Source organism: Carassius gibelio, chromosome A3, assembly GCF_023724105.1.
Source record: "Carassius gibelio isolate Cgi1373 ecotype wild population from Czech Republic chromosome A3, carGib1.2-hapl.c, whole genome shotgun sequence".
Taxonomy (NCBI): Eukaryota; Metazoa; Chordata; class Actinopteri; order Cypriniformes; family Cyprinidae; genus Carassius; species Carassius gibelio.
In genome coordinates this window covers 14,288,066-14,313,556 of record NC_068373.1, presented here as the reverse complement: position 1 = coordinate 14,313,556, position 25,491 = coordinate 14,288,066, and the positions used below count along the sequence as shown (strand labels likewise).

General features: G+C 36.9%; 4 protein-coding genes across 5 annotated transcripts; 1 reads left to right on the top strand and 3 right to left on the bottom strand.

Moving 5' to 3' along the window:
- Positions 1–2,076: 2,076 nt before the first annotated feature.
- LOC127948518 (40S ribosomal protein S15a) lies at positions 2,077–9,399 on the bottom strand. The gene is made up of 5 exons (XM_052544999.1): positions 9,249–9,399; positions 8,513–8,650; positions 8,200–8,279; positions 4,650–4,735; positions 2,077–2,205 (listed from the first exon to the last, which is right to left on the bottom strand). Exons 1-5 carry the CDS (start codon positions 9,382–9,384, stop codon positions 2,112–2,114), a joined length of 534 nt encoding a protein of 177 aa, XP_052400959.1. The 5' UTR covers positions 9,385–9,399; the 3' UTR covers positions 2,077–2,111.
- Positions 9,400–11,110: 1,711 nt separating this feature from the next.
- LOC127957085 (uncharacterized) lies at positions 11,111–12,855 on the bottom strand. The gene is made up of 3 exons (XM_052555461.1): positions 12,801–12,855; positions 11,888–12,018; positions 11,111–11,798 (listed from the first exon to the last, which is right to left on the bottom strand). Exons 1-3 carry the CDS (start codon positions 12,853–12,855, stop codon positions 11,322–11,324), a joined length of 663 nt encoding a protein of 220 aa, XP_052411421.1. The 3' UTR covers positions 11,111–11,321.
- Positions 12,640–19,548, top strand: LOC127948506 (protein Njmu-R1). 2 transcript variants are annotated; one of them, XM_052544984.1, is made up of 10 exons: positions 12,640–13,002; positions 13,459–13,533; positions 13,847–13,972; positions 16,878–17,006; positions 17,129–17,186; positions 17,321–17,440; positions 17,543–17,607; positions 17,687–17,826; positions 17,907–18,010; positions 18,510–19,548. In XM_052544984.1, the coding sequence occupies exons 1-10, from the start codon at positions 12,854–12,856 to the stop codon at positions 18,726–18,728; spliced, it is 1,185 nt and encodes a 394-aa protein (XP_052400944.1). In that variant the 5' UTR covers positions 12,640–12,853; the 3' UTR covers positions 18,729–19,548. The 2 variants fall into 2 exon arrangements, with proteins under 2 accessions (XP_052400944.1, XP_052400950.1); XM_052544990.1 differs by lacking the exon at positions 13,459–13,533 and having other exon boundaries at positions 12,641–13,002.
- A 1,927-nt stretch (positions 19,549–21,475) lies between these two features.
- On the bottom strand, positions 21,476–25,438 carry LOC127942892 (uncharacterized). The gene is made up of 10 exons (XM_052538908.1): positions 25,289–25,438; positions 24,224–24,301; positions 23,958–23,990; positions 23,760–23,846; positions 23,445–23,542; positions 23,242–23,351; positions 22,376–22,483; positions 22,168–22,224; positions 22,008–22,073; positions 21,476–21,813 (listed from the first exon to the last, which is right to left on the bottom strand). Exons 1-10 carry the CDS (start codon positions 25,403–25,405, stop codon positions 21,707–21,709), a joined length of 861 nt encoding a protein of 286 aa, XP_052394868.1. The 5' UTR covers positions 25,406–25,438; the 3' UTR covers positions 21,476–21,706.
- Positions 25,439–25,491: the final 53 nt, after the last annotated feature.

The window sequence follows — 25,491 nt, the reverse complement described above, 5'->3', positions numbered from 1 at the left end:
TAGTATATGTTAACTGTATGAAAATAGTTTAAAAAGTATAATTTTTTATGCTTTTTATATCAAATTTTTTAATGATTTATTTTAAGAGAATAGAATGGTGAAAAACAATTATATTGTTCTATAACCTGTTGTTTATTGTATACATGTAATATGACTTTTTTAAATAACTATACAAATAAGTTTAATAATTAAATAAAGAACTTTACATACTCTTTGGCAGTTGATGTGAAAAGACTATTCATAAGCGATTAGTTTCACTGTTTTTGTAAGTTAAAGAGCCTTGAGATGAATGTTTAAGCAAACTGACCAATATTTTGGGATTTATTTTCAGGCAAAATGAAGAGTACTATGGATATCTTTAAGAGATCTCATGAAGGAGTGGCAACTAAACTTCCTTGAAACATATGAAGGCTTCATTCTCGGTTAATAGCATGAGCAAACTTTTAAATTCATGTAAACATTAGCTTACGACTCTCACGCTACATTTCCTTTGGTTCAGAATTGAACTACACTAGCTATGGTTTTGTTAGCATCACATAGCTAATGTATGCACAGAGGATATGAATCAGGGAAATGTCACTTTAATCAAAGAGCATTAAGTTTGATTAATGACACAATTATGAACGTTAAATGGTGACTGATGTAATTTTAGCGCACCGTTCACCTTTACATCAGCAGGGCATTGTGAAAAACCATTAAAGCATCACAGAGGAGCCCAGTCAAAGGGACAACCACATAAACTGCTGCTTAATACAGCATCTGTGAGATTCAAAGCAATACCCATCAGCCCACAGAAAAGGTCCTGTCACATAGACACAAACGGCCAAATGGGGCTGAACAGCCAACATCTAGTCATCAAATAAGCCCTTAGCCAGCAGGAGCAATGGCCTGGACCTGATTACTGTCTTCAGCAGAGAACACACGTCTGATATTACAGCTTCCATACTTGAAAGAAAAGTTATTATACGTGCCCAGGAGGAAGAAAGGGTGGCTGGCTTTAATACAAACTGGGTTGTTGCATATTACAAAGTCAGCGGCTTTGAAACGGTATGATTTCAGCCATGCTGAACCTTTTTCTTTAAAATAAGTTCTTCTGGAGAAGAACAGACCTCCGGGATAGATATCGTGTCAAGAAACAAAGCTGACAGCACCCCCTTCTGGTAAATATGAGCAAGTGTACAACACAATTCTCCGCAAAAAAATACTTAATCAGAATTAAGATAACGCCAATGAAGATCAAGCAAAAAACAATGGTGATCTTTTACGAAGTCTGCTTACTCATTATTCATTAATGTTTGATCTTCATTAATCATAAAGTCAATGACGACATGAGCTTGATAAGCACGAAAATCCTAGATTTCTCTCTAACACAATGGAAAAAGACCGTAATTCCCTGAGCTCTGAAAATCTACTGTCAAGATTAATATTTATAAATCAGAACCTCACACATTCAGATATTTAAAAACTCCAAACAGTCTGACACTGAAGCAAGGGGCATTCGGTTCACATTTGGACTTTTTCCACTCTCAGACACACTCCGTTTTGACAGTCTCTCTCCAAACCACAGTCCAGTCAAGATGAGCCATGAATACTTCAATAAAGAATGTGCATTTCAATGTGAAGCCCATTAACACACTCCTTTCATTCCTCTTGCAGTTGCCAGACATGAAATATTGCAACTTGAGTAAAAACGGAGCAAGTGATTGAAGTCACTGCATCTCTTCTGTCACAACCTCAGTTTCACATAAACATGCTTTTCCCAGCAAACAGACGTAAAACACTCAAACCTAAAATTCTAGCAGTAACTGTAAATTGAACTGTAAACTGAAGCTTTTCATCTAGATCTGCATCATTTCACTGTTTGCTGTGTAATTTGTGTTACGACCGCATCAATAGACAATTAAATATTACACTTTCAGCCAAACTCAAGATGTGTCAATCACATCAAAACTGACAGAACAATAGTTCCCCATATAGAAATGCATCATGTTTCCTATGGTTTACATCTGCTCCTTTAGCTAGTCTGAATGAAAACATAGCATGTTAAGGATTAAGAAAGCAAAGCACACATACAACTTTTCTTCCACTCTGTTTATTTGATTTTACATGTTTTAGAAAAAGAACCCAAGGATTTTGCCTCCTGTGTGTTTTCGTCTGGCCTCCTCATGGTCCATGATGCCAGCTGAGGTTGTCAAAACAATGAATCTGCGGAGAATAAAGAGACAAAGCATGACCAGGCTGTCCAAAATGCTGCTGCCCTTTGAAAGCATCTCACCTTAGGAGCTTCTGTTCTACATAGCTGTTATTTTCAAGATATTTAAAAAAAAACAAAAAAAACAAAGCAATAAAAAGGGATCAATTGTCACAAATATAGCAGCAATTTATGCTTGGTCAAATTAACAACCTCCATTAAAAACATGGATTTTGATGCAAATGAGAAACAAAAGATTTCCTAAAATGAACATTTTGTACACTAACTGCTCACCATAAAAGGGAAAAACTTTTAATCTATAGACTAGGGTTGTGCTGATAGACGACAGTATCGTGTATCGACGATAGAGATAGACATAAGCAGATTTCTCTGTTGATAAGACGATATTAGGCTCATTTTCCTAATGTATTAGATTATAATAATTATAATAACTATTATTTTTATTAGGCGGCTTATTATAATTTGGCTATCAAACTGCCCAGCTATTTCAGTTCAACACCACATTTCACTCACTCTCACAAACACCACAAGCGCAGGAGGAGCCTGTAGTCGCTAAAGTTGTCCGCTTTGATTCGGATAACATTAAATCCATGAAATGAAAGAGAAAACGAGGAGTTGGGGTCCCACACATTTAATGGCTGGTACGCGCTCTTCTCATTCATGAGAGATTAACTCTTTCTTGGTGTTACAAATAAAGTAAAGACATAATAATAACAAGGCGACAGAGGGAACTTATCCATAGTGGTTCTCACGTAGTCCTTCTCTTGAAGACTGATCACTTAACTTATAACACTCACTGTGTGGTGATGACGTAGAAGGACTACGTTAGAAGTTCACCTTATTTTCATGCACAACGCACTATAATGTGATGCATGCAAAATACAGAGTTTTGGCCGTTACAAAGTCTCCATCCACAAACAGACATGCATCATCTGCTGAAATAAGGTTTTTCATTGCACTTGAACAAGTAATCTGAATGGCCTATATTATATATGTGCAATATAAAACAGTTTAATGCCACAGTTATGTTAGAATGCATCTCATTCCTGTTTCTGCGGCGGTGCGCCGGTCTCGTCATGAGGCGCGCAGTCCGGAGCGCTGTATGACTGATGCATCCATTCAATTCAACTTTACTCCAAATATATGAACTTACCCGTTTTGAATACTTTTATATTTAGCATGTTCGATTATGTCTAATATTAGTGTTAAACTGTTGGACTTTAAATGAAAGCTACTATTGATTTTCACCGTTGACTGATTTTGCAGGATTTAGACTGACAGCTTCCGTGCACAGATGTGGCAAATGTGACAGGACACGCGATATGACAGTTGCATCCGACTTTATATGAACTAGCTGTTTTAAATACAGCATTTTTATATTTAACGTTAGTTTATCAGTATGTTTTAAAGTATACTTTTTCGATTATTTGTGATTCCATATGCTCTCTCTCTCGCGCACATGCGTGGTTTAAAACACCATATAGTTATGCTATGACAAGAACAAAGAGTCTCTCTCTTGCTCAACCAATGCATGAGAATATCGTGTATCATCGAGATCACGGGCTGATGATATGACGATTTGAAAAATGATCATTTCGCCCAACACTACTATAGACATAACGTTTACTACAATAAGGTGACACACAGAGGAACCACCATGTTGGTTAAAAAACACTGAAAGGACACCAGCATAAAGCATGCAGGAGCTTTTAGATGAGATCAATCTCAAGATCACTGCAAGAGATTACAAAACATGGGCCAAATGACAAAGCTTAAATCTCAATAAATAGTACAATAACATGTAAGAGCCACTGACACTAGATTACAGAGTTCCATATACAATTTCTAGGCCAAGTTTTCTTTGTGGAAAAATTATACCACCTACAATAATTGGGGGGGGTTACACAATCATGGCAGAAGAACTGAGCAGCTACTGCCTTCTCCCACAAAGTGGGATATCGTTGACTTGATTGCAAATGATTGCACGGATACTATTTAAACTGAGAAGACATCACTGAATTCAATGATGAACTGCCTTTTACTGTCAAAGCGCTATATAAATAAAGGTGACTTGACAAAACAATGCACATGCTGTTGATCTCTTTAATTTGGGAACACTAAACTTAATATTTTTATTCATCTAGCCTTTTGCGGTCATGTTAAGTAACCTAAAGCTATAAGGATTTGGGTTTAGCATTTCTACAGAAACCACAGTAGGCTGTAGCTGTCAGATATCTATATTCAATCATTACTGAGCATGCAGCTGATGTTAAAAAAAATCTCTGAAAATTAAGTACGCACGACAAACCTAAACCCATCAGTATCTAGTGTGAATGCAGAATGTGAATGCAGAATGTAAAAAAAAAAAAAAAAAAACCTCAAATGTTGATAAAACAGCGTTTAAAAATTTTTTTGGTAGACACTGGCTATTACTCACCCGAACTGTCTGGATGGAAGGAGGTTGTTCTGCCACTTCTCCAGATCCTTCAACTGCACATCGAACCGTGGGCTGATGACACCACACTGCATCACATAAAATGTTTAGATAACCGTTGAGTGATTGATGCACATAAAATATCTGTAGTCAAAGACAGTGCACCTGCATCCCACCATTTTCTAGCTATTATGGACAATGTTTGCTAGCACTTCATGTTATTGTCCCCGTCAGATGAACTGCTTGTTGTAATTACTCATTTTTAAGTTGCTTTGGATAAAAGCACCTGCTAAATGAATGAATGTATTGTAAATGTAAAAAGATTCCTTTAAAACCAGCTGTGCCTTTCGCTTTTCAGTCTGTCAGCTGAGACTACAAATCACAAAAGATTCTTCAATGCATTGCGATTTTCTCTTTAATTCTGAGCTTATTTTTTTCCTCATATTGCAGTATTTTCCCAAATCAGGTATCATTTATGCCATTTGGAATGCCGTACATCCTGGACACACAAAGCTCAATGCTTTCAAATGCTCACGTTTTTTTTGTGTGCGTTCGTTTCAAAGAGCATGCAGCAGCTGTGTGTAACAAAGGTGTGCAATATTTTGTCTTTTGTTATTTGATCAGCATTAAAGTGCAGACAGCAGCGCTAGGATTAGTCAACAGACATTATACAGGTACATTTCAAATTAGAATGTTGTGGAAAAGTTAATTTCAGTAATTCAACTGAAACTGTGAAAGTTTACTAACTAAATTCCATGCACACAGACTGAAGTCGTCTTTGGTTCTTTTGTGATGATTTTGGCTCACCTTTAACAAAAACACATCAAATCTCAACAAATTAGAATAAGGTGACATGCCAATCAGCTAATCAACTCAAAACACCTGCAAATGTTTCCTGAGCCTTCAGAATGGTCTTTCAGTTTGGTTCACTAGGCTACACAATCATGGGGAAGACTGCTGATCTGACAGTTGTCCAGAAGACAATCATTAGCCGCGTTTCCACAGCAGTAACTTTACCCAGGAACTAGGGACTTTGGGCCAGTACTCGGTGGATTTCCACCGCAGGAACCAGGAACTAAAAGTTCCGGGTAAAAAAAATGCCCCTCAGAAAGTCCCTGCTGGCCAGGTAGTACTTTTTCAAAGTTCCGGAACTTTCGGGGCCGGGACTTGGGCACTAAACATTCTGATTGGTTGGGTTCACGCAGCACTGTGATTGACCACCATTTATTCAGATCATTTTCAAAATATTTCTGTTATTGTGTCATGAAATGTAATTTTAAATTATTTCAAATGAAAATAAAGGCAAATTGATATTTCATTTCATTGTAATTGCTCTGTATCCCTGAACTAAGTACATTTCTGCAGCTGTTAATTTCGGTGGAAACACGGCAATTGACACTCTTCACAAGGAGGGTAAGCCACAAACATTAATTACCAAAGAAGCTGGCTGTTCACAGAGTGCTGTATCCAAGTATGTTAACAGAAAGTTGAGTGGAATGAAAAGGTGTGGAAGTAAAGATGCACAACCAACCGAGAGCCGCAGCCTTATGAGGACTGTCAAGCAAAATCGATTTAAGAATTTTAGTGAACTTCACAAGGAATGGACTGAGGCTGGGGTCAAGGCATACAGACGGGTCAAGGAATTTGGCTACAATTGTTGTATTCCTCTTGTTAAGCCACTCCTGAACCACAGACAACTTCAGAGGCATCTTACCTGGGGTAAGAGAAGAACTGGACTGTTGCCCAGTGGTCCAAAGTCCTCTTTTCAGATGAGAGAGAGTTTTGTATTTCATTTGGAAACCAAGGTCCTAGAGTCTGGAGTAAGGGTGGAGAAGCTCATAGCCCAAGTTACTTGAAGTCCAGTGTTAAGTTTCCACAGTCTGTGATCATTTGGGGTGCAATGTCATCTGCTGGTGTCGGTCCATTGTGTTTTTTGAAAACCAAAGTCACTGCACCCGTTTACCAAGAAATATTGGAGCACTTCATGCTTCCTTCTGCTGACCAGCTTTTTGAAGATGCCGATTTCATTTTCCAGCAGGATTTGGCACCTGCCCACACTGCCAAAAGCACCAAAAGTTGGTTAAATGACAATGGTGTTGGTGTGCTTGACTGGCCAGCAAACCTGAACCCCGTATAGAATCTATTAGCCATTTTCAAGAGGAAAATGAGAAACAAGAGACCAAAAAATCGAGATGAGCTGAAGGCCGACGTCAAAGAAACCTGGGCTTCCAGACCACCTCAGCAGTGCCACAAACTGATCACCTCCATGCCACGCCGAATTGAGGCAGTAATTCATGCAAAAGGAGCCCCTACCAAGTATTGAGTACATGTACAGTAAATGAACATACTTTCCAGAAGGCCAATAATTCACTAAAAATTATTTTTTATTGGTCTAATGTAGTATTCTAATTTGTTAAAATAGTGAATTGGTGGGTTTTTGATAAATGTGAGCCAAAATCATCAAAATTAAAAGAACCAAAGACTTAAACTACTTCACAGTCTGTGTGCATTGAATTTAATATACAAGTTTAACAATTTTAGTTGAATTACTAAAATAAATGAATTTTTCCTAATTTATTTAGATGCACCTGTATAGCTCAGTGCCTTTGCGCAGTTTAACCGTTTGTTATAGCTGCATTTTTCCTTACACAGCTGATATGCCAATGGTTGTAGATTGAGGAGAAAAAAAACAAATTGAGGGAAAAAAAACAGACGATAAATATCAGTGGCCGATACATCGGTGCGTCTCTAGTAAACAGTCAGTTTTAAGTACAGGACAAAACATCTGATTTGTTAAAACAGATCTGTGCATTAGTGTGAATGCAGCCTTATTTAGCCCGTGTTAGACTTGCCACTGTCAAAAATACAATTAGTAATTTTACATGCAATTGTTTAGATAAGTTATTCATAGTGGAGTTTGTGGTCACCAGGATCAATGGCACGGATAAACTAATTATTATTAGATTAATCCTGGCCTGTCCCTGTTCTCTTGGCTCTATAGCAGGCTCATAATTGTATGGCTTTGGTCTGTTATACGAGTATGAATAAACATTTACAATTCTCTCAGTGTCCGAACTGTCATTGCAATCCAAAGTTTTCCTGTTGCTAAAATTGACAGCACTCCCTCCCTTTACATCACTTATGGTTTTCAATTTAATGTGGAGGTAAAATTTTCTCAAAAACGACTCCAGAAACCTAAAGTATTTATAAGTATAATTTTTTTAAAAATCTAGTTCCTACATAATTTTTCTATACATACCTACTCTCATTGGGTCTCTAACCTGCAACATGCACTTAAAAGATGAAATATACTAGTAATACAACTTAAGTTTATAATGTACTTAATATTTTCATCCCGCAGTAGCTATTTAATAAAAGCAATAAGGCACTCCAGGTTGTTCTTCATTGCAAAAATACGTAGTAGATTATGATCTATCCAGCTAAGAAAGCTCTAAAGCGGTCACTAATTGCACAAAACTGTACAAGTCTCTTAGACTTTCTGGTGTCATTTTAGACATGTATTGTTAACATCCAAGTTGATTAAACCACTAACCTTGTTCAGCCTCCCTGTGAGATTGACTACAATTTTCCCGGCTCTGTGATCATCAATGATCTCAAATTCGCCAATGTAACCTGCAAAAGACCACATGAGATTGAAAATGTTGTCAGTCATTCATTCACTCTCAACTGGCATTCTGGGTAACATCACTCAGGTTCAACAGAAGTCAACGGTGTAGGTTTGCAACAACATCGGATGAAATATACATGTAAGACAGACCAATTCATGCTTTTCATAACACACAAGAGCAGAAAGCAGGGATTCTTGTGTCAAACTCACACTCTGAAATGCTCAGGAACTCACTCACCGTGCTTCATCATCACAGTAAGAAAGCGCACTATGACTTTAGAGCAGGGCCTGAGGAGAACCTGGCGTTTTCCACGTTTCTCTGCATTGTTGATGCTTTTCAACGCATCGGCGAGAACGTTCATGCGCACCATGATGCCTGCGGAGGAAGAAAAACACGTGGTTTATCTCATATATATATATATATAGTTCATATACCAGTTAGATAGCCCAAACGTATCACTGCCAAGCGATACTTTAAAGCCAGGTACATATCGAAAAACAGGATGTATAAAAAAAATTTAATTACGTTTTCTTGAAAACTGAAACAATTGTTTAGAAGGCAAAACTGTAACGTTATTCAATTGCTCCAGAACTGTGCGCTATGATTCACGTTCTGGCGGTGCATTTAAGTTAGCCAGTTAAGCTATCGGGGTTTGTTTTAACCATAAACCTTCCTTTCATAATAACGTATATTTGTGATTAAAAAGAGGCACCGGACTGCTTGAGTACTTTGGTTTGACTCGGGTTATTCCCGTCCGTCCCTCAGAAACACGGACAGACGCTGCTGAACGCTGGAGAGGTTTGGACATCAGGGCAATATATACGTTCATACGAGCATGAGTGACCAAATGAGTCACAAACCTGGCGCTTAGGCTGCTCATACACATATATTTCGGTCTAAATGTGGATGATACACAACGATGTCCGTGATTTAAAACAGATTATACAAGCATTGTAGCGATCCTGGATCTTACCAGTTCTGCAATATGGCGGAAAGAGGAAGGAAGAGGGGCGCGCGGCGCGATTAGAGAAAAATGTAGTCTCGCGAGAACACAGACGGACGCTGCAGTCATCTGTTTGACTGCCACCTTCTTGTTTGGAGCGTCTCATGACAACAGAAACATCTCTACATGTTCATTCACTCGAACTAGAGAATATTTACATTCATCAGTGCTTTCTTGTTGCCTTTCTCTATTTCTAATCCTTTTGTAAACCAGTAGACAGTCTCTAACTGTACTGTTCATTGCAACGCATTGTTTCCAGTAGTGATGGGATTTATGGCTCTTTGAGGGGATCCGGATCTTCGCGATCCATTCCTTTCAAAGAGCCGTTCAAAAGAATGGCTCTTTTGGCTCTTTTTAAATATTTAGTCAGTTTTAAGAAGCCAGCTTGGGAGCATCTCAGTTTATCCTGGAAATAATCACTGGGAGGTATTATGAGGTGAGATTTGTAGTCAAATAATTAAAGCTCAGATATCACACACCAATATCTGAGTTTGAATTATTCTGAAATATTGATTATTACCTCATTTCTCATGTGTCGACTATATTCCATAGGGTTGCACAAATCCCTCTGCTTAGACAGTGACATCATTATTTTGATTTACCTTTAGTACAAAGTGTGTGTGTGTGTGTAAAACTACGTTGACTTATGTTATTCATACAATACCTACTCACAAATAAACATAAAAAACAAAGCCGGCTGCAATGAATTTCTGTGCAAAACAGCTTTTACTACAAACACTTCCACACAAGAACATTGTTATCACACAAGAACATTTTGATAGAAAACTATTTTTTTTTTAAGTAGATAAAATTAGAATAAATAAAATGGAAATGTCTACATACTACATACTATTACTACTGTAAACTTTGCAAATAGGACATCAGCCCCTTCAAGTCAATGAACAATAACAAAGTGGGCTGCAATGAATGTCTGTGGAAAACAGCTTTTAGTGAAACATTTCTATACAAGTACAGTATCACAAAAGAACATTTTTAATGATTTTAAAATAAGTTTAAATGAACACAAAATGCAATGTAAATGCATGCACAACTAATAACTAATATCATCACGCTATAAAGGGTTGGCCTGCGCTGGGTGCGCCCCTCCCCCTATGACTGTTCTGTCTCCTGGCGGAGCTCATTTGTATGAACAGGCATAGGAAAAAAGAACGATAGAAAGAACGGCTCCTCTCCAGTCGCGACTCGGCTCCCATCGTTCATGTTTATGAGCCGTTCAAAAGAATCGGTTCGTTCGCGAACGTCACAACTCTAGTTTCCAGTCTCACTACATCCGACCTGACCCCTAACTTTTCACTTCTGTTTATAAAATTATTATATTCATTAATATTCACCATTCATTTTTAGTTAATTTTGTATTTCCATACTCTTTGAATCCTTAAAATTTTCTTTAAAGGCCGGATTTAACTTTTGGTAAAAAAATAAAAATTATTATTCCATTCTAATGAATTTTATTATATTCTGCAAATTTTATTTTATTTTTATTCAATCTATGTATATACTGCATATATATATATATATATATATATATATATAGGGAACACGTTAGGAGAAAATTATAAGCCGGAATGCAATGTAAGTCGCCATGGATAAAAGCGTCTGCTAAATGCATAAATGTATTAATTTTTATAAATATTTATTTTAATTTATTTATATATTTAATTTTGCTTATCTATTTTTTTTTGTCCCGTCTATTAAAATTTTTGCTTATGGTCCCATTTAGGATAGAATGCCTCTTTAAATTAAACACAGAGAGACAAAAAGTTACAACACATGCATACTATCTGTCTATCTATCATAAAAATCGACCAAACTTGACCAATGCACATTGTTTATTATTTCAGATCATGCTTTTAATCTCAACAGACTATTCTGTGTAGCAGTACAAAAAGAGAAAGTAAGCTTAAGGTAAAAAAAAAAATCAATAAAATGTATGTCTTTATATCAGAGTAAGCAGTGTTAGGGTTAATAAGTCTATCATTGACAGATTGCTATGTAGATGTGCAGTACAGTAGACACATCTGGTCAGGGTGCATGTCCATTTAGCTGGTTCTTCAGCAGGAGATCCATGTAGGCTCCCTCTATCAGGTCCTCCTCCTTCACTCCCAGGTCCAGCATGAGCTGATTGGCGATGGACACTCCTTCTTCTCTGCTCTGCTGCTCTTTCATCACCACCTCCAGCTCCATGAAGTCCCCCAGGCCCTCCACACAATCAACATGCACCCTGGTTTGTCCCACCATGTACAGCCTCCTCTCTTTCTTCACCTGCCCCACTTGACCAAGTGCATCCGTCAAAACCTTGACAAGCCCATGTGGGTCGTTGGTAGGGGTTATCGAGTAGTTTGACAGCTTTGGTCCTTCTGTATCTGGTCTCTCATAGAAGATCAACTGTCCAGTACCATCCTGGAAGTCCCTGAGTTTCAGGCGTCCTGTGGGAACTTTGAAAAACGTGTCCTGCTGACGGATGACAGTCCCGTCCGAACCGCTCAGCTCCTTTGCACGCTGCGTGAGATAAGACAAGTCACGTAAAACTGCTTTTATTTCTACATTTGACGGCATGTTTAAAATGTATGCCGATTACAGTAGAGTACTATAATGTAATCTGGTGTAGAGCAGCAGTGCACGCAGATACTGTGCTCGTGATGTTTGGCGCGCTTGACGCAAACCTCTTCAGCGCATGCGCAGTAGTGAATCCGCTTTGATTCATCCAAGTGACTCGGATCTTTTGAAACGAAAAAGAACCATTCACATCGTGTGACATCATTACGTTGTTGCAATAATAGTCTTTGTGTGCTATTTTAAAACATACTGTCATCTTTTTTAATGTACTTAAGTGTTCGAAACCTAAATGTTATTGGAGTTATCTGTATTATCTATTTTGTTTACATAACATTAATAAAAAAAAATGTATTTTGGGGGTTATTTCATTTAACTGATTCGTTACAAACACTTATGTCGACCAAAACGCCTTTTTTACTTTATTACAATTTTCGTGTCTACATATTTATTAAAGACAATGTATTATTAATTATTATTTATTATTAAAAGAGTGTTTAAATATCAAAAACGTTTTCCACACAAATTACAACAAAACATTTCCCCTCCAGTTGACTGGGAATAACTGTAAAAAGTGGCCTAATAATAATAAATTGGTTTCAGACTTCTTAAATTATTAACATACATCAAATAAGTTGATATGCCACTAAAAGCCAATTCACTTTCATTGTACCCAAGCCTAAAAACCCACCCTGGACTGGTGGTGTGATGAAAATATGAGTCAGTGCATTAGAGCGAACACAAATGACTCCTTAACTTAAAAGATTCATTCAGAACATCGATCGTTCCGTTCACAATCACAGCGCATGCGTACCAGTATCGCTGTCACTACTATGACTTTAGTTAAATGTCACGTAGCATTCAAATAGATTTTTTAACAAAATAGTGACACGGCTTCAGTGCGTTAACAACTTTGTGACTGACATTTATTAATTATCGGAACTGCACGTAATCCGTAGCAGATATCAGTGTCGCTCGTCTTTTTTTGGCTCTGTAGAGACATGTTTACATCCCAGACCTCTTCCTTCCAGGAGTCCATAGACGTGGATGAAAGGGATGCAGACTTCGACAACGAAGAGATCGCAGGATACAGCCCAAAAATACAGCAGATTAACAGCTACTATGCCATATACTACTACCAGAACACAAGGTGCAGTGGTTTCCACATGTAACTATGCCATGCATTAGGTAACGTTATGCTAAGGAGGCTTTCCAAATGCTGGATCCTTTACAAAATTCTAGTTGTTTTTAGGAATAATTTGCACTTTTATCCCGGATATTAAGGAGTACATGAGATGTAAGCTTGCATAGTTAGCTCTAGCTAGTCTTTTGCATTTTTCTAGGTTATATTAACAATTCATTTGAATTAAACATACACTTGCATGACTCAAAGCCATGCTCAAAACCAGGAATTTCTTTAATTTGAAGCATAGTTCATAATAGTGGTTTAGCCCAATGAAGTCATGTGACTGTGTTTTGGATGAGTACATGGTATATAGACATTGTAAAACACCATGCATGGCCATGTAGGCCATTGAGAATCTTGGGAGATCTTAACATATTAATAATGCTTCTGAAGTATTAAACCCATTATCAAACTACCCAGATCTGAGGCTTCTGGAGAGAGTGTGGCCTGGAGCCAGAGGAGGTCAGACTCAACCACAAGTCAGGAAGACTTTAGGTAAAAAGGGTCCATCCGTCATTTTTCAGTCATTTCAGTCCCGTGGCTTTCAGTGTTCAGCTTCAATCAAAAACAAACAAAAAACGCTCAGGATTCTGCGTCTGGCTTTTCATCATGTTGGTTTGCACACATCATTCATAACCATTGAACTAATCTGTCTAACGTCAGACTGTGTACCATATTTCTGTTGGATTGTATCTGTTAGGTGCCGCTGGTTAACATCATTGCTTCATTGACTGCTTATCTGTCCAATTGTTCACTCTGTCCTTCATTGTTGATATTCTAGTTTAACACATGTTTTCCGCTCTTAAAGTCTGACGCTGCTGGACGCCAGCTTGCCCCCCGAGGCCGAGCCGGAGCTACGAAGCTACATCTCCCGCAGGCTGAGCAAGGGCGCTTTGCTCGGGGGCATGGGGAACATTGCCACGGTGGAGCTAAGGTACATCATATCAGTGTTGTTATTATTTAAGTCCCCCTGTGGTGGAAATCGAGTGTGTAACATTATTTACATGTCTGTCTGGGGTTTTTAGTATGCTTAAAGACAAACCATGCACAAATTCATCAGTCAACACATTGTTGAGCATTTTCTCCTAAAACCCGCTGAGTACCAAAGTATCAGAAATGTGGTTTGAAACAGCCTATTTCTTACCATCACAAACATGTAATCAGTCTCATCGGCTGTTTGGATGGGACTTTATGTATCATTAGCAAAGCGTTTCTACCTAAGGATTTAGATTTTTAGACGGTCGCTTCCTGAGATGATGAAGATTTGTGTAACAGCAACACATGATTAGCTGTTTGATAACATATTCAAGTCAAAAGCTAATGATATCCGAAGTTGCAGAGAGCAGTACATACGATTCTGATACACTGACGTAGCGGACCATGGATAACGCGCTCTTCATCTTCTTTTCCTGAATCAGTTTTTTCATTCAAACATATATGGCTGAATTATTCCAGGATCCTAGTGGGAGTGAGATACTGGAATAATTAGTTAATAATTAGTTTAGACTGGGACTAATTTGCATAATCGTGGTTCCTCGTACACTAAATGTGGTAGTTTCACAAATTATTGACTTCAGGGGGACTTTAAAACTAAAACTCTTGAAAAATAAGAGTAATAAAATAGAAAATGTTCGATGAAAAATATAAAATGATAGCAAAGAGTATAGAAGTAACAAGAGGCGAAACTCCGTTGCAGTTTTGACAACAATCGCTAGATGGCGCTGCTATCGCGCTGCCGCCATTTTGGACTGAACCAACGGCTTTACCGTTGGCAGAACTACCGTATACACTGCAGCGTCTGTAAGGCAAGGCAAGTTTATTTATAGCACATTTCGTACACAATGGTAATTCAAAGTGCTTTATATAAAAGAAAGTAAAATAACGATGAAGAAAAACAATAAAAATAAAACAAGCAATTTTAAAACTTTTAAAATGATTAAAACATTTAAAAACAGTTAGAAAATGATTTTACATAAAAAAATAACATAAAATAAAATAAAAACAGTGAAAATATAGTGCAATCAATTTGGACATTGTACAGTGCTCATTCAACAAATGCACAGCTAAAAAGATGAGTTTTAAGTCTAGATTTAAATGTGACTAGTGTTTTAGCACCTCTGATCTCTTCTGGAAGCTGATTCCACCTGCGGGCAGCATAGTAACTAAAGGAGGACTCCCCTTGTTTTGTGTGAACCCTTGGTATTTCTTACTGACTCGATCCTAATGATCTGAGTCCTCTGTTAGGTTTGTATTCAGTGAACATATCTGCAATATATTTCGGTCCTAGGTCATTTAGTGACTTATATACGAGTAAAAGTACTTTAAAATCAATCCTAAATTTTCTGGTTCTAGTCAGAATCCTGGCAGCAGGTTCTGGATGAGCTGCAGCTGTCTAACGGTCTTTTTGGGAAGGCCGGTGAGGTGCCCATTACAATAGTCCACCCTGTAAATTGGAAACAAAGAAAACAGTGTTCTGCCATTAACTGTAACAACTATCAGTGTACAACCAAGCAACTACCATTTCATAGATTCCCTAAAGATTCAGAGAGGTAAAATACAAAAGTGTTTTATTAACATTAAAGTGAGCTAACGTCAACGATTACAGGTGCTGTAACGTTAATGTAAGCTATCACATGACCGCAGTAACAGTTTGCTAATGTTGTATTTTTGGTCAAAATTGGGTCAAGACTCGAAATGGGCTTTTTAAGTTTGGATAGTGATTTTCATGTTTATGCGAAAAAAGGGTGACAGTTAAAGGGTTAATTTAGTGATAACAATGGATTAATAAAGCGGTCATTTGCCAGGTCAGGTGTTCATCTCTGAAAATATGCGATTTAAATGGTTGTAATTCAAGAATGCTTTGGAATATAGACTTACTGTATGGTTGGTCTTGTTTTAAAGAAGACATTTGCTAGGTTATTGTTGAAGTGAAATAAATTATGAAAGTGAAACTGAAAATAAAAAAATATAATTATTTATATTCTATATAATATATATATAGAATATAAATAATTATATTTTTTTATATATATTTTACACTTTCATAATTTATTTCACTTCAACAATGACCTAGCAAATGTCTTCTTTAAAACAAGATTTTTCTATATATATATATATATATATATATATATATATATATATATATATATATATATATATATATATATATATATATATATATATATATATATATATATAGATATATATAGATATATATATATATATAGATATATCTATCTTGTTTTAAAAGCAAAAGAATCTGAACTTTGTGTTTCACATTTTAGAGACATGGGATGTCTGCTATAGAGATATTAAAAACTAGAAACGAACCGGTATCATTCAATTCTATGACATCTGTGTTGCGTTCAGTCCAAGATGGCGGAGCTGCAGCTCTGTGCATGGGTGCGTTTGTTGCTATGAAACGTTCTATTGAGTTTCGCCTCTTGTTACTTCTATACTCTTTGATGATAGTTGGAAATGTTGCTTTGGCAACTAACTGAAATAAGTCATTTTAGTTTGACTACTAAATCTAAAAAATAAAAATACATTTGAGCTTAATAGAAATACACAAAAATGAAACAAACATGGCAAAATCGCTAAAAATCTAAAACGTAAAATATCAAAATGAAAGCTAATTCACAATATCAAAATAAATAATAGTGTATAAATAGTGCTAAAAAAAGAGTATAATATACTTATAACAAGCTAAAGAGTATAATATAATTAATACATTTGCATGACTTATTGTTAAGTATCCTTCAGTGCAGAACTAAATATCCAGATCATATCTCATTGCCATTGTATAATCTGAAGTGATTGAGTGTTTGTGTGTGTTGAAGCGTCCCTGAGCAAGCGCTGGGCTGTTACTGCTGTCTGCTGGAGCAGGAGAAATCTCCAGAACAGCCTGAGGCCGACGGCAACGGCTGGGTGGTGTGTCTCCTTGGAGGATCAGAGAAGGGCCTAAATATATATCCTTATACCACAAACGACTGACAATTAAACTGTAGGAAAAACAGCATTGTGCACTAAAGAATGAAGTGACATGAAATCTTAATAGGATATGTGAAACATTTTCTTTAACCCTGCAAACGTTTAGAATTGAACTAGACAAGTACGTCCAGGGTCTCCAGGGCTGTTTGACTCTAGAGGTGAGGACCGTTTTTGCCACTGACAGTGGAAATAATCATGTTGAAAACCTGCCAGTGTTTTGAAGTCCTGTCTGCTAGCACACAGCTTTTTATATGCATTTGCTGTAAATCTTTTTGGCAACCTCTGGCTACAGATGCAGAATTTGGAGACCGAAGTCAGGCCCTACCTGAACCGCTGGTATGAAGAGTCAGTTATGCACATTCACAGAGTGGTTCAGCTGCTGCAGACGAACCTCGGCTACCTTCTGCATGCTGTAAGAAACCACTGCTGTCTAGATCAGATACGTTTCATAAAATCATAATTGAAAGCAATAATTTACTGTATTATATGAAATGGAACTACTTCTCTGCTGCAGGCTTTGAGTCACAAGCTTTTCGAGGTCACAGGGGCAGATGAGAAGACAAAAGCAGATATAGCAAGGTAAGTGCAACAACATTATATTCAAAGCTGCTACATTTTTACAGTTGTAAATTACAACTTCGATTGATTGTCTCGTTAGATTTATCAAAGCAGCAAGCCTGCAGGGTCTAGTTCAGGAAGACAGCACTGCAGCCTCCCTCTGTAAGGCCATCTCAGAGGACTCTCACAGCAGCCTGATCATCGACTGCTCCACCAGCCCACCTACACTCACCAACAGAGGTCAGCAGCAGCACCATCACCTCTACTAAATGCACAGACTTTCAGAAATGTCTTCTTTTGATAATGTTGTGTCTCTGCAGTCAGTAACCGATTCTGCGATGACTGGATCCAGGCCTTCCTCAATGCTGCTGAGCGCTTTAACCCTTTCCTTCTCCGCCAAATCCTGGAGAACTTTAAACTTAAGGTTCATTTGCTTCTGATTAAGTTTTACTAGGTTAATACTAAAAATAGTAACCTAGTATCCAGACAATATATTTAACAGTTGTATGGCATTCACTGATCTGTGATGCTTACTTATTTTACTTATATTAAATATACTTATATTTACTTGTATATATTATTATTATTTTTATTATTATTATTATTTACAATTATTTTTTGCCTTTAACATAACATTTCTCAAAAAATTATGTTAACCTTGTTACATGAAAATTTGAAATTCTTTCATCATTTACATTTAACCCCATATTTTTCCAAACCTGTATGAATTTCTTTCTTTTGCTGAACACAAAGATAATATAACCAAGATAAGATAACCAAACAGGTTTCATTCCCATTGACTTCTATAGTTTTTTTGCTCCATGCAATGGAAGTCAATGGGAACAGATTAAAAATGGTGACATTCGGAAATGGCAAATCATAATTTTGACTGTCTTTAACGTGCACAATGATTCTCCATGCAGGCCATTCAGGACATGAACCACCTGAAGCGCTTCATCCGTCAGGCTGAAATGAGCCACTACGCTCTGTTCCACTGCTGTCTGTTCCTGCAGAGCTGTGGGAACGGGGACGTGCTGCTGCAGAACGCACGGGCCGAGCACAGCAGCCTTCCTGAGGCCTGTGGAGTCATAACTGTGCTGGAGGAGTTCCTCGGGGAACATGCACAGGGATCACTGTACTGACACCACAGGGATTCATAAACTCACCTATCTGAGAGCACCTAGAGAGCAGATGACCAGAACTCCAGTTTAACACCCATAATCATAGCAGTGTGGTTTGAAAAACTTGAATTAATAACACTAAGTATAGCAGGGGGTATATCTTTGTGTGTAGTAGAGGTTGAAGATTATGCTGTGCTTAAAAATTCTAAACTAAATAGATCCTATGAAATAGACCAATGAAAAAAAAACCTGTGTGATCAAACTTTATTTTAATAATTTTTCTCAGTAATGTGTATATATTAATACAATACTATTTATATGTGATTCTAGAATGAAGTCTCTATTGTGTAGCAGTCATTGTTTTGAAGATGTGATTTTTAAAACAGACAGTCCTTTACATTTATTGAAATTAATTAGGAAACTAGTCACATAATCATGAAGCTCTGCACAACCCAATAGCCTGTTAACAGTCTACTATAATCTACTGTACCATGACCTGCATGACATATTTCTTTATATTTTAAATTCTTAATCATATCCTATTCTTTTAGTCTTAATTCCTATAATAATAATTTATTTGATTTATGTTCTTGTTTGCTATTTCATAATGTTTCTTACCAAAGATAAAATATCTGATAATGATAAAACTGGGTGTAGCGGTTGAAAATCACAGAATTGGGAGAAAAATATCCCTTAAACGTATTTGATCCAGTTGTAAATGGTGATAATGTGTATTAGTATCATGATTTATGGTTTGACATGACTGTATTGTCAATAATTTGTTCCAGGAACATTTTATTTGTGTGAATTTGTAAGAATTAAAGAAATGTTCAACACTGTGCATAGATTCGCTGTTAATACACCTAACCTTGATTCTTGAATTCATGTAAATAACATATTGTAAATTAACACAGGAAAAGTTGTGGGGCAGGTGTTATTTTAACAGGATTTCAGCAGATTTAGCATTAGACTTGGATAGAGGGCACAATAATTTATTACCAAGTTCAGTGTATCACAGGAGGACAACAGAATTGCAAACTGTAACATCTTCACCATAAACCTATTCCTTATATTTTGTTATACAATAGTCTGCACACGTCTACAATTATTGAATTTTACTGAAAGTCACCAGCCAAATAATGAAATATATATATATATATATATATATATATATATATATATATATATATACAGGCAAATATCACTAAAGGAAATAACACTAAATAACAATATATTTTGTACTTCTATTAAATTGGTTATATGTACCTACAGTGTTAAAATATGTAAAGTAAAAAGTCTTGAAAAAATATGATTTAACATACCAAGGTTAAATAAAACAACATTATAATCCATTTGCTGTATACACAACCACACAAAGGTTTTTAACATCATACATACTGTTTTATGAGGCACTAATGGAACAACATTAATATACAAATTCAAAACAAATCCAGATGGATCTTATTCTATACACATTTATATAATGCAGCTCTCTTTTAATGATACTTTATTTTAATTTATTTGGTATGGTTGAATATATTTGATAAACTCATCTTTTGGGAAACTTAATTGTGTTTTAAAGTATGGCAAGTATCACTCTGCAACCAATGTCAAAAGCTACCATTCCATGTAGAGAAAATCCTAGGTAGAAAGTCACATTTCTCATTTGAATTGGGAAGAATGCAGAAAAAATTGGAATGATTCTGATGTTGCTTTGATCAGACACCCGAACAAACAGATTTTCCATTTTTAGTGTATCCAGTATCTCATTTAAGCTCTTTTACAACGTCTGGGTTTCTCCACACTTATCCACCTTGCCACTTGAGGCGTCTCTCACTGAGGGTTCCTTTGCAGAGAGCAGGTAAAGGACTATTGTAACGTTACCACCTCCAAGTTGGAAAATGTTCATCTGTCTCATTAATGGTGAAGCCTCCTCCTCTTGAACGATGTGAAAAAAAGATCCTTTAAGAGCAGTAATATCAGTGATGTCCTCTGGTTGAATTTCAATGTTTTTCTCAACATATGTCATCATGTTTGCTGCAGAACAACTTTTTGTATTGTCCCACAGTCCCAGTGTGTCAAGTATGTATGTGTGCTGCTGTGGAACACGAGACTTAGCTCTTTGGCCCAAATCTTGGCTTCCTTAAAAAGTTTTGTTTTCATAAAGCAGTCGTGCAAGCTGTTGAGCAACAAATACATCCTCATTGAAACGGGTGTAAGCTACTTTCAAAAGGTCAATTTCAAAAGGTCAATTTCCTTCAGCAGGTTTTCAACAAAGCCTGTGATGTATGACTGTTCAAACTCTTCACTCATGAACACAAAAGTGAGTATCAACTCTGGTTTCTGCTGGCGATAGTTTGTGCATAACTCTGACTGTGCATAACGGCAAAGTTTTGCACATCCTTTCTGGATCAAGAGACCTTTTACAACAGAGAATGATGAAACACAGTACACCTACTCCGTTGTTTGACACAGGTAGACACCCATCCAGATGACTATTGAGCTAATGGACTTGAACTGTAGCATCTACATGACTCATTGGCATACCAACACCACTGATTTGTTCAAGAACGTGAGCAAGTGATGGTGAGCAAGACACTTGGGCAAGGCTTGACCATTTCTTATTATTTAAGAATTAAATTAAAACAAGCTTTATGGACACCTCACTGCCTCAATCTTGCCTGAAGGGCCAATGCAGTGCAGAGTTTTCCTCCAACCCTGACCAAAGTCACCTGCCTGTGATTTTCTAATGATCCCAAAAACATTGATTAATTGGTTTGATTAAAATTTATTTTGAATTGTGACAAGACAAAAGACATGTTATTGACACTTCACTGTTTAGCTTAGATGATCGAGGACAGTTTGAAATTCCGCAATAATCAGTCATTGTTCTACAGTGATGACCGTTTGAATGGAAAACGGATGTATGACAAACAAAATTAAGGATTACGGCAACAACAAACATTTATCATCATCCCAGTCTTGCTCAAATTGACCCATCACGGAGGAGCAGGTTTGACCCAGGCAGCAGATTCACTGTCCAAACAGGCTATCATGTCATTTAGAAGACCACCACTCTCAGGCCTCTCACTACTGCTGTGAGATTCTGCAAAAAATAAAACATGACCACTGGTTTGGTAAATACATTTCATTTTCAGGTACAAAATATAGCAAGTGCGTTAAGATGACCTAGTTATTCCCCTGACACATAGAAATCCCATATTCTTTATGCCATGCTCACAGGAGTCAACACCAATATTTTAGGAATGACCAGTCATCCTGTAATTTTCAAGATCTTACCAATTGTGTGTTCAGTCAATTTTCTAATCACAGGGTTTGGGAAATCATAGATGCAATCAGCCACTTCTGTAAATGGAGAACAATTTCAGCACACTGGGCTAAATATATGAACTTTTACCGTGTAAATCTATAATGAGAGTCGGCAGAGACTTAGGCCCACCATGTTCTCCCACATTGGTTGACCATTGGGGAGTGTCATAAAGGGCTTCTTCAGCAACTGCAATTAATCATTAGAAATCTTCATCAGTCATTTTTGGAACAGATTAAAGCAATATACAATAATTTTACCAATGACTCAGTATTATACAGTGGGCAAGGCAAACATACATGAAGACATTTGAACTCAAAAATAAAGTCATTATACACACATTTTCGAGATGGTAAAACATCGTAGTCACAGTCCGTCAGTAAAAACTCCTCGGTGCTTTGCTCCATTTCATTGCCTGTGTGCAAACTGTCTTGTGTCTTATCAGCAACTGAGGACAAAAATTGTAAGAATGATTCTTGTAGGAATATACATCGATATCCATAAATGTATTTCAAATGTTCTTTTGCCTGGGAAGTTTCCCAAACACACGATTGACGAGGATGTTTATCTCCTAAAAGGATTAACTGGTTCCCCCCAAAATGAAGAATCTGTCCTATTTAAGTCCTTCCAAACCCATAAGACTTTCATTCATCTTCAAAACACAAATGATATTTTACTGAAACCTTAAGAGATTTCAGTACCTCCATTTAAAGTCCATTAGACCAAAACTTTTGAGAAACAAAGAGATTGTTATTGAACACTTATCAATATGACTGAGTTGACTCGACACCACTGGATGAGAACAAAACATGAACTGAACTAAACAGGATGGTGGCACTATTGTTTTATTGTTTTCTGTAGAACTGCTTTACAGCTGAATCACTTCCTGCAACATCGACACTATACTGAACTGAATCAATACTGAACTAACAACATTGCTGCCTATTCTATTGATCTGAACTGACTTGAGATAAATAATGACACTATTGTCTTTTAGAGCTGCTTTTAGCAGAAGCTGAACTGTCCCCATGGCTTAGTTGGAAATGACTATTTCCTGTTAATCTCTGTAAAGCTGTTTTGACGCAATCTGTAGGCTATTGTATAAAAAATGGCGACTTGACCTGACAGTAAAGGTATTACAGAAAACAATCAAAAGTCAATGGGAGGAAGAAGTGGAGAAAGTCGCATCCCAAATGTGGGACATACCAGTGAAGGACTCTTGATGGGTGCTGTTCACTGAAGTGCTGCTGGTCTCATTATTTGACTCTTCACTCCGGCTAGAAGGAATTTCAGGGTTGTTATCTGGCACCAGCTCCCTAATCTCAATAACACACAAAACACATTCAGAGCATTATAAATCTCATACAAAAACAACCACTGATGAGAAGTGTCATAAAGAGCAGTGGTACCCATCGATGATAGATCCAGATCTGTCTGGGCCATTGAGCAGCATGGCTTTCCACAGCTGGTCCATCCACTCCTGCCTGACATCAGCTGTGTCTGCAGCCTGACAGTACAAAGTTCACAGATGTTTATGGACATAAAGAGAGTATTCATAATTCTGTCTGTCACAACAAGCACAATCCATGTTCCTTTTTTAAAACTACTACGTCCTACGCCCTGCCTTAGTCTCAACAAAGTAACATTGTTCACATGTGGTTACTGGTAGACCACATCCTCAAACACAGATTACAGACACTCTCTTGACCAACATGAAAACTCGCCAGCATTTTCTTCTTCCCATTTTTCATTGTGATCTCAAATAGATAGCGATTGTTCTCCGATCTGCTGACCTCCCGCACAGACTGAACCTGTTTGGCCATGTGAAGAGAACATGTCATTAACACGAGAAGCACTTATTTGGCCTTCTAATGACCAGTTTAGCAGCATCCACACAATGAAACATTACAAACCGACTTTACCTCATATATGTAATACTGGCCCCTGAGGTCTAACTGTTGGAGTTCAAGAGAAACAGTGGATTAATCATAGCAACAACAGCTTTTGGCCGAATAACATTCAATTTTATTTTTAATCTAAAGCAAGGGTCCTCAACAGATGGGCCACCATTTTTTAAATCTTAAACATTGCAGAAAAATACAGTAATATCTTCATGCAAACTATGGCATCAGAAGTCCACAATGCACCATACTAATTTAAATATTAAATCAAACACTTGAATACTTACAGCACTCCCGTGTTTTTTAGTGTAGAAAAAAAGAGTTGTATTGTAAAGCCTGAACCAGTAAGTCACCCACCGAAGCCTCTGAGGAAAATACATTAAACCACTGAGCAAAGAGATCTCCTCAGGTGGACATATTATGTAGTAATCAGTGTTGGGGGTAACTTGAGTTACGTAATCAGATTACTTTTCTTCAAGTAACTTGTAAAGTAACGCATTACTTTTTAATTTATAATAAAATATCTTTATAATAGAGTTACTTTTCAAAAAATTAATGCCAGTTATTTTGTTTTACCATTTATTGACTGACACGTCTCCTGTCCCCATATTGGGCGAAATCGCAAGTACAGAGGCATTGTGTGTGTGCTGTGTGAGCATGATGTAGTTCTAGACTAAACGTGAATGTGCATTAATTCATCAAAAAAACTGATTTAGTATTCATCAAAATGAATTAAAACAGAATATGACAAAAACTTGCAATAATTAACACACATGTATCTAAACTCATTTTATTTATTAAAGTCTTTACTGCTGACCTTTGATGAACCAGTTCAACCATACTAATAAGCAAAAATGACTTCAGATAAACTAACAATTGTGCTTCATTGTTTTTTTTATTGCTGAAAAGTGTTGAACCTTCTTCTCCTGTGTTCTACTGTACAGACATGAATTTACTTTTCCTTCAGCCTGAGGTTTATTCATTACATTTTTTTGGGTGTGAAAGGGCTGTACATTTGCTGTAAATAAAACTTCATATATTAAAAACAATGCTCACATTTAAAAAGTAACGCAAAATTAATATAACCCACTACCTTCCATTAAAAAGTAACGTAATTATTTACTATTTTAGAGAGTAATGCAATATTACAACGCAATACTTTTAAAAGTAACTTTCCCCAACACTGATAATAATTGCATAAATTCCGCAGTAAAAATGAGAAAAAGTATTCAGCAACAACTACTTTTAAAATCAAGTATTTGAAGCTTTCAGCAACAACTGTTTTGACACTGTCTAAAACTGAAACGAAAATAAGACATGAAACACTAGCAATATGTACATTATGTACATACCATTTTGTCTTTCCGTTTCTTCAGAAAGCCCTGGCAGAGCGGAGCTGGCACTACTCCTCTAGTCGACATGCTCATGCTCGGTGTATGCTGAAAGTGTTCATACTTTACAATAAACATAAATCAACATCATAACTTCCCCCTGAAACTGTCACATCCTCCCTTCTGATCTTTGTATAATAAAGAGATGCTGTTCTTTGTCAAAT

Bases quoted from the DNA above. Each gene is read 5' to 3' on its own strand.
- LOC127948518 (XM_052544999.1), bottom strand. From the start codon at position 9,384: ATGAGACGCTCCAAACAAGAAGGTGGCAGTCAAACAGATGACTGCAGC. The intron at 4,736-8,199 runs GTTAGTGGTTTA...TATGTGATGCAG, and splicing joins TCACAGGGAGGCTGAACAAG to TGTGGTGTCATCAGCCCACG. The intron at 2,206-4,649 runs GTGAGTAATAGC...TATTCTCCGCAG, and splicing joins CTTCCATCCAGACAGTTCGG to ATTCATTGTTTTGACAACCT.
- LOC127948506 (XM_052544984.1), top strand. From the start codon at position 12,854: ATGTTTACATCCCAGACCTCTTCCTTCCAGGAGTCCATAGACGTGGAT. The intron at 13,003-13,458 runs GTGCAGTGGTTT...CAAACTACCCAG, and splicing joins TACTACTACCAGAACACAAG to ATCTGAGGCTTCTGGAGAGA. The intron at 17,007-17,128 runs ATATCCTTATAC...AACCCTGCAAAC, and splicing joins TCAGAGAAGGGCCTAAATAT to GTTTAGAATTGAACTAGACA.
- LOC127957085 (XM_052555461.1), bottom strand. From the start codon at position 12,855: ATGTCTCTACAGAGCCAAAAAAAGACGAGCGACACTGATATCTGCTAC. The intron at 12,019-12,800 runs GTGCAGTTCCGA...TCGTTTCAAAAG, and splicing joins TGATATCTGCTACGGATTAC to ATCCGAGTCACTTGGATGAA. The intron at 11,799-11,887 runs GTACTCTACTGT...TATCTCACGCAG, and splicing joins CTACACCAGATTACATTATA to CGTGCAAAGGAGCTGAGCGG.
- LOC127942892 (XM_052538908.1), bottom strand. From the start codon at position 25,405: ATGTTTATTGTAAAGTATGAACACTTTCAGCATACACCGAGCATGAGC. The intron at 23,847-23,957 runs GTAAAGTCGGTT...ATGGCCAAACAG, and splicing joins GCCAGTATTACATATATGAG to GTTCAGTCTGTGCGGGAGGT. The intron at 23,352-23,444 runs GTACCACTGCTC...TATTGAGATTAG, and splicing joins TCTGGATCTATCATCGATGG to GGAGCTGGTGCCAGATAACA.